The 13,273-nt window shown below is 50.1% G+C and overlaps 1 protein-coding gene across 2 annotated transcripts in view; it reads right to left on the bottom strand.

Annotated features, from left to right (window-relative positions):
- Nucleotides 1-312: 312 nt before the first annotated feature.
- Nucleotides 313-13,273, bottom strand: part of PMEPA1 (prostate transmembrane protein, androgen induced 1) — a 44,043-nt gene continuing 31,082 nt past the window's right edge. For both annotated transcript variants that reach the window (XM_057378612.1, XM_057378613.1), the window contains 2 exons: nucleotides 6,199-6,353; nucleotides 313-582 (listed from right to left, as the gene is read on the bottom strand). In XM_057378612.1, the coding sequence (XP_057234595.1) occupies nucleotides 328-582; nucleotides 6,199-6,353 (410 nt within the window). In that variant the 3' untranslated portion in view covers nucleotides 313-327. The remainder of the gene's footprint in view (nucleotides 583-6,198; nucleotides 6,354-13,273) is intronic.

Here is a 13,273-nt window from a genome sequence, read left to right as displayed (position 1 = left end):
AGAGAGGTCAGGGGATGTGGACAGAGAGAGGGACACAGGGACAGAGAGAGGGACAGAGAGAGGGACAGAGAGAGGGACAGAGGGACAGCGGGACACAGGGGTCAGGGACTGTGGACAGAGAGAGGGACAGAGGGACAGAGAGAGGGATATAAAGACAGAGGGACAGGGATAGAGGGACAGAGGGACAGAGATAGGGACACAGGGACAGAGGGACAGAGGGCAGAGGGACAGAGGGACAGGGACAAAGAGAGGGACAGAGGGACAGAGAGACAGAGCGACAGAGAGACAGAGGGACAGAGAGAGGGACATAGAGACAGGAACAGAGGTTCAGGGACACAGGGACAGGGACAGAGAGAGGGGTGAGGAGCTGCAGGATAGAGGGCAGCAGGACAGGGACAGAGGAACAGAGAGACAGCAGGACAGTGGAACAAAGGGACAGAGGAGCAGTGGAAAAGATGGACAGAGGGACAATGGGAAACAGGGACAGAGGGACAACAGGACAGGCCGTGGCACCCACAGCACCCTCACCTCGGTGATGCCGGTCCCCGACACGGTGCTTTCCGAAGGCCACAGGCTTCCCTCCTGCATGGGGAGGAGAGAGGGCACAGTGAGGGCACAGTGAGGGCACAGTGAGGCCGGTGCCAGCGGGGCTGAGCTCCTGTCACCCAGAGCAGACACTGCCACCAGCGCCCTCCTGCACCATGGTCACCTGTGCTGAGCTCAGGGTGCGTGCTCAGGTGTGAGCACAGCAGCACTGCAAACACCCCGACAGCTCAGGATCGCATCCCTCTGCCCCTCCATCCCCGTTTATCAGCTCACTCAAGGATGAATGATGAGGACATCCCCAGCAAACAGCCCTCTCCCGTTTGCAGACCTCCCCCTGCCCGCCCCCACGCCCCCAGCACGGTTCTTTCCCCGGTTCAAACATGTCAGAGGAGTATTTTTCAATTTGTGATCCACGAGCCGTGGGTGTTTCACAAGACATCAAAAAATGCTCCACGAAATAATGACAAGATTAAAAAAAACAACGAAAACAACAAAAACCAAACCAAAAAAAGCCCCCCTCACACCTACATTCTGATGCTCACAACCACRGACATCATGGAAAAATGGAGATAATAAGTGAATAACCAAATGTTAAGCCTAATTTTGAGTGGCTAAAAAAAAAAATTAAAAAAAATCTGTAGCAACAGGATGGTTCCAGAGTATTTTTTCCCCCAAACAGTAAGTGGTTCTAGGCTTAAACAGACTGAAGTGTGGAGGTTTCCTTACACTGCAAGCATCACCCTGATGCTGAGATCCAAACCTCAGTGCCAACAACCCCAGGCACAGCAAAGCCACGATTTCCCCCAAACCCCGAGACTGGTTTACAATTCATGATCAAAACAAACAAACAAAGGTTCTTCCCATCTGCTGGTGATACTCTGAGCACGCACCCCTCACCCCAGACATTTTTGCCTTAGGAACTGCAATATTTAAATATTGCTAATATTCACATATAGCAACATCCCTCTGGCAGGCAGAGCTGGAGGAAAACAGCCAGAAGGCTTGTAATTATAACTTGGAACTTCCCAGCTCCTCGCAGGTGAATCTCCAGTTCTGGCACTAGCAAGACAGGCACAGGCAGAAGTGTTTAGCACCAGTGGAAAAAACAATGCCRTGGGAAAAAGAAACCCCYTTTTTTCCCTCTAAGTGTCACATGMAGAGGCCATTCTGAGCAAACCACACACCTTCCTGCTGGGAGAACACAGATTTCTCCACCTGCCCTAAACACAGCACCAGCACCTCATTCAAATCTCCAGAGAAACCACCCAATGCATCCCTCACACTCCCATTTCCTCATTTTCCCCAGTGCTGGAATGTGTTTTCTCCTGTGGCATTGCCTGTGGTGTCAGCAATGGACGGAACCCATCAGGTTCTGGGTTTTGAAGCTCAGCTCTGGAAGTGCTGGTGCCAGTGCAAGGAAAACAGTGATTTAAATGGAAATGGCACTGCCCAGAGCCTTTCCCCTTCTCCATGTTTTTTCCAGGAGCATCTCCTTGGAGCAGGGGTGARGTGCCACAGTGCCAGCCCCTTCCCTGGCCCTGGCTGAGGGATGCTCTGGTTGAGCAAGACAACCCTCCCAACCCATCCCAGACCTCAGGATTCCAACATGCAGCTGTTTACACAGGCATCGACTGTTTAGTCTGGTCCATTTTACACATTTTCTTGCCTGCAGGGACAGTCTGCAGCCAAATTCCTCCAGCGGCCAAAAGATCCAAGAGGAGGACATGTCTTCACCTCCAATGTGCGCTCAGACACTGACACCAAAGGGCCCAGGGAGGATTTCCAGCACCACCACAACCCGCCACCTCATCCCAAAGGACACTGAAGCACTCCCAAAGTTGTGTTTACTTTGCTGTGCCCCCGTGGCAGACTTCCCAATCAGCGAGTACCCCGCTGCCTTCTGCTCGCTGGGTTATATTTAACTCGGCGGTGGGCAGTGCAATATCCCATCTGCTCCCCCCTTTCCTGGAGGGATGGCAGCCAGTCCCACGAGGGTGGCAGCAGCCTGGTGACTCCCTGGGACATCCCAGGGGTGCAGGGATGGGCAGGGTGCTGCACCCAAAACACCCAGAGCACTGTGTGCCCACTCACTCAGAGGTTCTAGAGCATCTGGAGTCACAGCTCTGGCTCTCACAGTGTTCTGTTCACACAGAGGAGCTCCAGGAATCTTACCCTGGGCAGCAACATGTGGATGCAACCATAGGAAAGCGGCAGAAATTGTGAAAATGGGATGTGCAGAGAGAGGAGAGGAGGGCAGGCAGGAGAACCCTTCCTGCAGGAGCTGGATCTCCGTTAATTGATCACCTCCCCCATGGCTGAGCAGCCACTGTTCCCCAGCACCACCCCTGCCTCACACAGCACCCTAAAAACCAGCAGGGGAACAGCTCAGCCCTCCTAAAAAYACCACAGCAGGAGTAAAATTGCTGGAAATCAGTATCCAGAGGAGGGCAAAGCTCCAGGGACAGAACACACCCCAAGGGTTTTAGCCCTCACTGTGGTCCTGGGATGGTCCCACAGCCCCCTGAGCCAGGCAGAACTGCAGGAGCAACATCACTGCAGCCCTCAACCTCTCCTCACTCGCCTCTGATTCCCAGAAAGTTTAGGACTTGAGTCCATCTCAACAATGAACAGCCTAGAAATYCCTGGATTTCTGAAATGAGAGCTGAGATTCTGCTGTCTGGTGAGCAGCAYGGCTGTAAAAGCCTCCACAAGTATTCCAGGACCTGCTGCAGAACCTAAAATTACTTTTTRATTTCTTTTTAGAGATCAATCTTCAACTTTTTTAGAACTACATGTTTTAGTGATGTCAGAGAATTTTGTCTGTAAAGGATAACAGTCCGGATTAAGACTCTGAGCCATCAGAAACACTCATATTTTCTATTTTGGGAACAAATGTGTGCTTGGAAATTGCATTTACACCACTTTTTCTTGGGGAGTGCAGGGACACAAAGGTGCAGGGACAGTGCCATTCTTAGGAAAAAAAAAAAGCTGTCAGCAACATTTCTTAAATATTCTTAGTTCTGGAAAACAAAAGGTACTCATCATAAGGAGACAAGAGTTTAAATACAGTGAGAAGGCTGATGGAGGAATGCATGAAGTAATACAAAAACTGCTTGCCAGCGAGAGCCGCATTAAAAAACCCTTTAGGGAAATTAATTTCTCCTTCAGCTGTAATTTTTGAGCTTCAGCAACAAAAAAGGACAACTCCAGCAGACCCAGCAGCATCCTGACCATGGGATGAACTGCTTTAATATTTCAGCAGATGAAAAGCGTGAACGCAGCTCCAGTGCCCGTCCGCGGTCACGGCACCAAAATGAAGTTTGGGATTTAAAAAAGCCCAACACCAGTTCAGTGCAAGTTTAATGGATTGCATGAACCAGTATCCAGTCCAGAGTGGCCTCTGCCTGCCAGRCTCCAGCCCTCCCTCGGACTGGAGCTGCCTTTAAGGTTTTTATGAAGCTGGATCCCACTGGAACGAGCTCATTAGAACACGAGGGGCTCCTCTGTCCCATCAGGATGGTGCTGGCACCACAGGAAATCTCTGCTGTCACCCCATTTGTGCCGCTCAAACACCATGGACAGGGCAGGGACAGGGCAGCAATCATAAACATGGGAAAAAATTTAAAAAAACAACCAAAATTACACATTTCTGTTTCTCTCCTTAGCTCCGACAAAGGGTTTTGAAGACTCCACATCTTTGCTGGGGTCGAGCAGAGGCAGAGAGGTCAAACTCTGCTGAAAAGCCATTTAATGACTGATGGGTCTGAAGGCTGAATAAGTATCAGAGCTGAGCTAAAAGAATGGCTGGAAATTTTGGCCTAGTAAAATTTAAAATAGAAAAAAAAAATAATAAAGGGGGGAAAGGAATTAATTCTTAAAGAGTCAATTTTTCATTCAACCTGAAATTTTTGGTCAATCTCCATGTGATTTTCTCTTCGTTTTCCATGTTAGCCTCCTTAATTCTTTTTAAAGAAAATAAGAAACAGGCCACTTAARAAAACAGAAATGACTGTGTTAAAATAAAGAGGGCTTGATCTGAACTTTGCTTTGAAAACGCAAAATGACACATTTGGCACTGCTCAAGTAAAACATTCTGGACATGATAATTCAGTAAAAGAATCTGAAAAGGGGAAAACATTGTTCCTGCTATTTTAATAACTCGTGCTCGGGTGCCCACACTGCTGCTGCTGCGGGTGGGATCGTAAAGGGAACGGGAGAGTTCCGGGTGGAGCTGGGACACGTGTGGGGAGCTGGGCTCTGAGCCCCAAAACAGGAGATGCTTGAGTGATCTACACCCTCACACCAGCTGGTTTAATGTGGGATCAGGGATCCTGTGGGATTGAGCATCCTGTGGGATTGAGCATCCTGTGGGACCAGGGAGAATGTGGGATCCAGGATCCTGTGGGATCAGGCATCCCCAGCACTCTGATCCCACTGCAGCAGTTCCAGATAACCCCGAGCTGGCATCACCCTCTGGAGTGATCCAGAGCCCATGGAATGAGGGCTGGGTTACTGGGATTTGGGTTTGCCCAGCTCTTCTTCCCATGGGGCATCCCCCTCYCAAAGCAGCCCATAAAGGATCTGTGCCTGCTGCGTGTGGTGTGTGACAAAAACAGCAGCTACAGGGACAGCCCCTCAGCTGAATTGAAGGCAGGCGTAGTGAAAGATTTTAGGTATGTCTCTCTCAAAAAAAAACAGAGAAAAGAAAATGGAAAACAGAAAAGGAACCCCCCAAGCAATCAAGTATTTGATCTTTTTTGGGTTTGATTCAGGGGAGCACGGCCCCATACAGGGCACCCCACAGCACCAGCGGTGTGTCCAGCCTGTCCTGGGAGCCTGAGGAGGAGGGGGATGGGGCAGTGGCCATGAGGGGCCCTATTGCTTAAAGGGTCCCTATTGTTTAAAGGATCCCGATTGTTTAAAGGATCCTATGTTTAAAGGATCCCAATTGTTTAAAGGGTCTAAGCAGTGAACAGCACCGCTCAGCCACCAAGGAAAGCAGTGCTTTTCCTCCACACATCCTCTGAGTCTCTCTGAGCCACCACATTTGAGGAAACTGCCCGAACCAACATCTGCCTCGGGGCTGGAGAGGTTTCCCCTCAAATCCCTGCCCGAGGTACAATTCATATGTTTTTTCTTGAGCTTTCACAGAACCTGGATTATGAAGAGACTCTCACATCCCCCTTGGAGAGATCTCTGCTCATCTGGCTGACCCGAGTGTCCTGGCCCTGCCACCACAGCRATGGCAGCAGCACTGGGGAGCCCTGCAGTGAGTCTGTCAGGATTTCCTGCTCCCTGCAAGGCAGSCAGGAAGGTTTTATGGGGTCACTGAGWCTAACTGGAGCCAAAGGATGGGRCAATTTGGGGCTGYTAAACCAAGGRGTATGAACCCCAAGCAGGGGAGGGWGTTGGTTCCAGGATCAGGACATGCCAAGAGCAGCCTCGTGAAGTCACTTTAATGCTGTAAAATCAGATCCACAAAGCTCAGGGCAAAGGCAAAGGTTGTGGCTGCCTATCCATCAGCACACACAGCACCCTACAGAGCCAGAAGCACCCCAAAACGCCCTCCCACCCCCAATAACTGAGAGACAGATGATGCCAAGGCCAAATTCAAGCTGGCTGGGGTGGATTGAAGAGCAGGGAGTGACTTACTGAGGAGAGGTTCTCGTCCCGCCGCCGGCCCTGGCTGTGCCGGCTGATGAAGGATCGCGCAGAGAGTTTGTAGTGGTTCAGCAGACACGTGATCACCACCACCATCACCATCATCACCACCACGATTATGATTATCTGTACAAACTCCAACTCCGCTGCAAGAGAGACAGACAGACAGACAGACAGAGAGACGGTGAGCCGTGGGGAACAGCAGCAGGGAATTCAGCACAGGAACAGCAGAAGAGGCTGTGCCCTTCCCGTCACAGCTCTCACACGTGGGCTCCGTGTGCCCTGGACCCACAAAAACCTCATTCATTCCCTTTTTCAGCMTCCCAGAAGAGTCTCCAGGAGGGATTTTTAAAGACAATCCATAGTGCAGAGTGTGTCCAAGCTCCAGCACAGACCGGACTTCCCAAAGCCCTCCTGGGTGTCCCCAGCACTGGGCACAGACCCAGGAGCACCCCAGTGCCTCACGTGGCTCTCTGGGAGCACAAAACAACACAAACCATCCCAAATAAAACAGTTCAGTTAAATTCCTGCAGCTCTTCCCATCACCTTCACTCCTTCCTGCGGGGAGGACGGGACTGAGCCCTCTTTGGGACATCCCTTATGTGCCAGGGGTCAGACAGTGGGGACAGTGGGGACAGTGAGGGGACAGTGAGCGGGACAGTGAGTGTGACAGTGAGTGTGACAGCTCAGGGACAGCACAGCAGGCAGTGGCAGCCCCCCTGCCCCAGGAAACAGGCGGGGGCACCTCCTGCTTGCCGGTGAGACGCCAGATGGGTGCGGAGCRCCCGCCACGGGGGCACATCCCGGAGCCCCAGACATCCCTCGGCTCAGGGCTCGGCCAGCTGACAGCAGCAGCTTGAGTGGCTTCAACTGGCAGAGAGGAAAACTGCCAAAACCCCCTCCAAACAAACAAGAACAAGCAAACAACAGACTTAGCCCGTTAACTCTGCAGACACTTGGCAGGAGGCGGCGAGAAGCCACTCCTAAAATTTCCTAAGGAAATAATTCCTCACACCTCTCTGAGGCTTAGGAAAATTGAGTACTGGAGGCAAACACACTGCTGGGTCATTATTTCCATGAATTTGGTGCCCAGGGAGTACATGCCATTCCCAAAATGCTCAGTCACTCCCCCCATCCCTCTCCGTGCCCAGCACTGGCAGCAGCAACTCCAGCGCCCAACAGAAAGGAGGGGCCAGACAGCGAAATTCAATCATTCCGGGGATTTACACTTTGTTTGCTTCTCAGCAGCGACAGCTATAAAATCCAGTTTGGGAAAGCCATGCCCTGAGCTATGGTGGATGCTGCCATCTGTATTTAATCTACACAGACACACACATATATATATATCTGCAGACACACAGCGAGCCCAGCAGACCTCAAAGGGCACCACTCACACCAGCTGGGGTGGCTTCTGCTGAGTCAGGCAAACTTTTTTTATTTATATATATATATATATTTCTTTTCTTTATGGAAAGTTTTCTCCTGACAGGTGGCATTTGAGTGCCAGTAAAAGCAAATAAATGTCAAGAAAACAGTCCAGGTGGTGAGTGCTGCCAGTTACCTTGGAGCTCTTTTCTGCTAAACAGCAGCTATTTCTGCCACTGCCCAAAATGCTCCACCAGCTCTGCCCACCGCCTGCAGAAAGCAGAATTATGCCTTGAAGGCAGGAGATTTCCTTATCTGGCACTTTGAATTAGGTGGATGAGGGGCTTGGAGCCCAAATCTTTCCAGCACCCCTAAAACAGAGTTGCCTCTACACCAGAGGGCTGCAAATTGGGTGGGAAAACAGGGATTAAAAGCCAAATGTTGTACAGGAGTTTGGCCTTTAAAATGCTTTTTATCTGAAATGACAGACAAACTCTGGGTCTTTCACAGCAACCCCAAAAAGGTGCCCAGTGTCACCGTGAGAGGAAGAGCACGGAAAAACCCACATTGCCAAAAATGTGACCCGGCCCCAAAGTCTGAGGGACTCCAGGGCTGCTCCTGAGCTGGAACAGGAGCTCGCTGCTTCTCAACAGGACCCACAGTGACCCCAGGCACAAACACACCAAAACCCACAGGGCTGGGAAAGAGAACGGTGCAAAAACATTAAAAAACAGGTGCGGTGACTCTTCCTRCATCACCCCACTATGTCAGGGTGTCCCTACACCCCAAAGACACGTCCTGTACTGAGCTCTGTTGCATCCTCCCAGCCTCCAGCACCCATCCACMAGCAGGGTGAAGCCCCAGCACCCCAGCCAAGCACAGGGTACCCCACAGCACCCCTGGGTGCTGCCCTGGTCACCCATGCACAGCCAGACCCCAGAGCCMCCATTCTGCCCTCCCCGTGGGCAGCAGAGCCATCCAGCCCAGGCACAGAGCCCACCTTCCACACAAATCATCATGGAAAAGAAAAAACTAAACAAAAAAAACCCCAAATGGTTTTAGGAAGATGAGTCACCTCAGCCTCAAAATGCAGCATGTGCTTCGGCCACGGTAAGAAAACACAAGAAATATATAAATTAAGCCATGATGGAAAACTTCCTTTGCTGTTAAAACAAGTTACATTTCTGAAGAAAACAAGACCAAAGTAGTTGTAAARGAAAGTTTCTTTCCTAGGACAAGAGACTCCTTAAATGAACCAAACCTTGCTGAATCGGTGCTGATACTTCAGTGACACAGGTGAAATTTTGGCCACGGGGAAACGCTGCTCTAATTCCTTCCCAAGCAGGAACACAGCAGATGTGTCAGTCACAAATGACCTAAACCTGCACACAGACACAGAACCAGCAGAGCCCGAAGCAGAAGGAAGGCTGGGAATCCCATCAGCATCTGGGACACACAACACTCAGTGTCTCACCCATCCATCCTGTAATTGGGATTACACAACCCTGGCCAAGAGCTGCACAGGAAGGCACAGGGTGATTGTCAGAACAAAGGGGATGCTGCCTTCCCCCAGGGATGCTCCTCCTGCCCCATCTCTGTCCCAAACTCAGAGGARCAGCCCAGCCTCACCATGCCCAGGAGCAAACCCATCCCTTAGGCAGAGACCAGCTTTAATCCCAACAACACTGAAATTGCCCAATCTGGCCTTTGGAAAAAATAAAATAAAAGTCAAACCAAACCAAAAAAAAAAAAAAGGCCCACACATTCAATTTGTGCTTTTCATGTTTCAAGAGACTCATACCCACTCGAGGCACCAAAGTTTCTGCCAACTCTCTCTCTGTTTTCTATGTTTTAACTTGTCTTCTTTTCCGCAGAAGGGAAAACAAACCCAACACACTGCAAAGCTGGATATATTCAGTAAGATTTTTATCCAAGCAGCTCAGTCAAACTAATGAAGAAAGATCATTAAAAACCCAAAGTTTGAGTTAATATGTTATTATACAAGTGCAATTCAGCTGCTATGCTAATAAAAAGCCTTTGGGGGATGAAAAACAAGCCAAACTGCAAAGCWCATAATTTATAATTCTACTGGTATTCTTAAAAACACACACACAACAAAACAAGAAAAAAAAAACACTCAACACATTTTGTATTTGGCTTCCTAATCATTGTCACTTTTCAATTAGGAGAGACCTCATTCCATTTCTCTCTGTAATTTTCCCCAAGGGAAGTGTTATAAATGCACTAGGCTTTACAAGATGGGCATATTCCGCCTCCAAATGCAAAGCAAGGTCACACTAATTTAATTTCGCATAATTTTTTATTCCAGAATACGTTTCAAACTAACAGGTTCAGACATCACATTTAAGTGACACAACCTGCTTTCCCGTATTTTCCGTCTAGACGCGGCAGCTCCGGGAGCTGTGCGTGCCACCGTTCTGCAACCAAGCACTTTCTCCCCCAGATCCTCACCACCCTAAAAATGGGAATTCGTGACCCAGTAGAATCCCTTGTCACGTCCCATTCTTCACGTTCACGGCTCGCTTGTCACCTCAAACCACGCGTGGCCTCGAAGAAGGGGTTCGCCGTGGGTTATGGGGATGTTTTTGTGAGTGATTGGGGTTTTCCTGCTCCCCAAAGCCCGTGGTTCCTGCTCTGCTGTGTTTAGAGGAGATCATGCCCTTGCTGCCCACCCTGCTGCCCGGTTACCAGGACCAGAAAGCTCCAAAGTGTCTGAAATTTAAGGATTTCTGCGCCCTGAAGTGCTGGCCACGCTCCTCCCATCGCAGAGCTCGCTCATGGCTCTGCAGGATTTGAGGCATGAAGGGGCATCTGGGAGCATCCTYGAGAGCCTACAAATAAAATACCAGCACCCACAGGGTTAAATTAATTAATATATTGCCAAGGAGGGGGAGGGATTTGTGTCAGTGGTCGCTGGGAGCACCCTGATGGCTGCAGGGGAGGTGAGGCTGGAAAATACTTTAAATGCACTGCCTTGCCTTTTACAGCTGCACTACAGTTCATAAATACCTCCCATAAACTTTATTAATGCTCTTCCTTCCTCATAGAGTATCTGCGAGGAAGACAAACGCTCCAAACCACTGCAAGTGTAAGGGAGACTGAAAGAAAACACCCCAAAACCCTGTATTTTGCTGCAATCATTCCAGATCCTCCAGCTATCATTTACAGGTAGACAGAACAGCTTTCAGGCAGCGCCTTAGCCAAGATTATCTTTGCTTTAAGCCAGGTATAACACACTTCTGCAGGTCAAACCAGCCATCCCTAACCTTCAATTACAATTTCTATGGATACTGGAATTGTGTRTCGTGTGAGAAGTGATGGGAAGAAGTGAAGTTACTCAGGAGATAATGGCTAAGCTGAAGAAATCTAGCTGCACTGGCCACAATTCCTAAGAAAAAAAAAAAGTTAAAAAAAACCTCCAGCCATCAGAAATGTTGTGGTATATCGTGCTAAAGTCCAGGTCTGTTTTGCTGAGACAAAATTAAAGCAAGCACACAATCCCCTGCAGAATACTTGCTTCCTTTAGGTTCACTTTCACTTCCTCTGGGTATTTTTTTCATTAAAAAACCCTCAGTTCTGATTTAAAACATTGCTGGGACAGCTCAAGTGTGATGGGTCTGCTCACAAGCTCACACAGACTATCCAAAACATGCTCTTAAGGGTGTGGAGAAACAACTCCTGCTGCTGATTTCATCTTCTGGGGGACACAAAGATGTGTCTCACGGTGTGAGACAACCCAGGCAGGGTGAGAGACCTCCTGCACAAACCTCATGTTCAAAGTTAACGAGACAATGATTAATTTTTATGCAGGATGGATGGGATACAGCTTCTGGATGTCMCCAAGACAGAACGTCATCAGCATCAGAGCCCCATTATCACTCGTTTTATTGACTTTCTTTGGGAAAACACATCTAAAGCTGGGTTTTGAGGCTGCTCCACGTGCCTRACAGGGACAAGAGCAGGAACAGAGGCAGGCAAAACCTTCCCCAAGCTTTGGGACACAGCCCTGGCACCTGCAATAGCACAGCTCACAGTCAAGGCAAGAAGCGGGTCTGAAATGGAAGAGTTTCTCTCATCTAGAAACTGATGCCAATCTTGACTAGTATAAAAATCTAAAAAAGAAGAGTCAGGAGACTAAAACCAGGAACAAGATCCAGCTCTCACTGAGCCTCACTGAGGAACTCGGTCCCTCCTGGGAGTGCAGGAGCAGAGCCCTCGGAGCAGGCACAGAGCTGAGAATATCACCAACAGCACAACAATCAGTGGGCACAGCCCCTGGCATGAGCAGAGAGGATAGAGAACAGCCAGAGAGCTCTGGGCATGAGCAGGGATGGCAGAGACCAGCCAGGAACCCCTGGGCATGAGCAGGGAGGATAGAGAACAGCCAGAGAGCTCTGGGCACGAGCAGGGATGGCAGAGACCAGCCAGGAACCCCTGGGCATGAGCAGGGACACCAGAGCACAGCCAGGGAGCCCTGGGCATGAGCAGGGAGGATAGAGACCAGCCAAGGCACCCTGGGCATGAGCAGGGACACCAGAGCACAGTTAGGAACCCCTGGCATGAGCAGGGAGGGTAGAGCACAGCCAAAGAGCCCTGGGCATAAGCAGCAAGAACAGAGAACCGCCAGGGAGCCCTGGGCACAGCTCCTGGCATTACCAAGGACACCAGAGCACAGCCAGCCCCATCTCCAGTGGGACAGCAGACGGATTCTGCACACAGAGCCGGGGATGCTCGGATGAAGCAGAGCTGAGGGAAGCATCTCTGCCCGTCTCTGAGCCCTGACCCAGCCTGTGGAGCAGCACTCGGGGTWATTTTGGGAGGTTGGCTCATCGGGTGACTCAGCACCATGACTCAGCAGCACCCAGAGCCTGCGGTGACACCAAGTGAGGACCTCGGAGGGACCCAGGGACCGGGGACAGCGGGGCCACAGCAGATCCTGGAGCTCCTGACCCCTGGAAATGATGTCCCACTGCATGTCCTGGCTTCTTCCACAAACACGGGGGATTCAGGGTAAATTCTGCAATTCTCTGTGCACCCACACACTCACTCTGGGATGGGAGGTTTCTACACACACACATAGAATTTTTCTAGATACAGCAGAATTAACTGGATGGATTAATGAAAAGTGTTCACCAATCTGCAGCGAGCACTTTGATCCCTGATTTCCCATTAACACCTCTGATAYGCACAGAGCTGCCCTGTGTGTAACTCAGAGCAGCAGAGATGTGCACAGTCCTGACTGCAGCTCCCTCTCCTCTCAATTTTCTCATCTTTTCATCCACCCCCACCCTTGGGCATCTTCTGTTTGAAGAGGCTCCTTGTAGCCCTTGATGGCAGCGTTTCAGTTACATTAAAAAAAAAGCACATAAAAGACATAAACAGGGGTGCAGCTCCTTTTTGGCATGTGCATGTGCAGGTGAGGCTGTGCAAGAGAACGGGAAGGTGGTGGGGAGAAAAGGAAATCCATGGAACTGGCCATAATGAAGCTTGGAGTTGAAAAGCATCCATCCTCGCTTCTTCCCTGTCCGTGACTCCCCAAATTCTGCCCTGACAATCTCTGTGGGACACCCAACAGGGACACGCAAGGGTTTCAGGCATGAACAATTTCAGGAATAAACTGAAAAGCTTCTCAGCAAAGCTGTGCAACTCCTCAAAGAGCAAATGGAAAACATCTCAGAAT

This window comes from Malurus melanocephalus, unplaced genomic scaffold, assembly GCF_030028575.1.
Source record: "Malurus melanocephalus ecotype Western Australia unplaced genomic scaffold, MMel_1.1 scaffold_367, whole genome shotgun sequence".
NCBI classification, from domain to species: domain Eukaryota; kingdom Metazoa; phylum Chordata; class Aves; order Passeriformes; family Maluridae; genus Malurus; species Malurus melanocephalus.
Note: the sequence above shows the minus strand (reverse complement) of the source record. Positions and strands in the feature narration are given on the sequence as shown.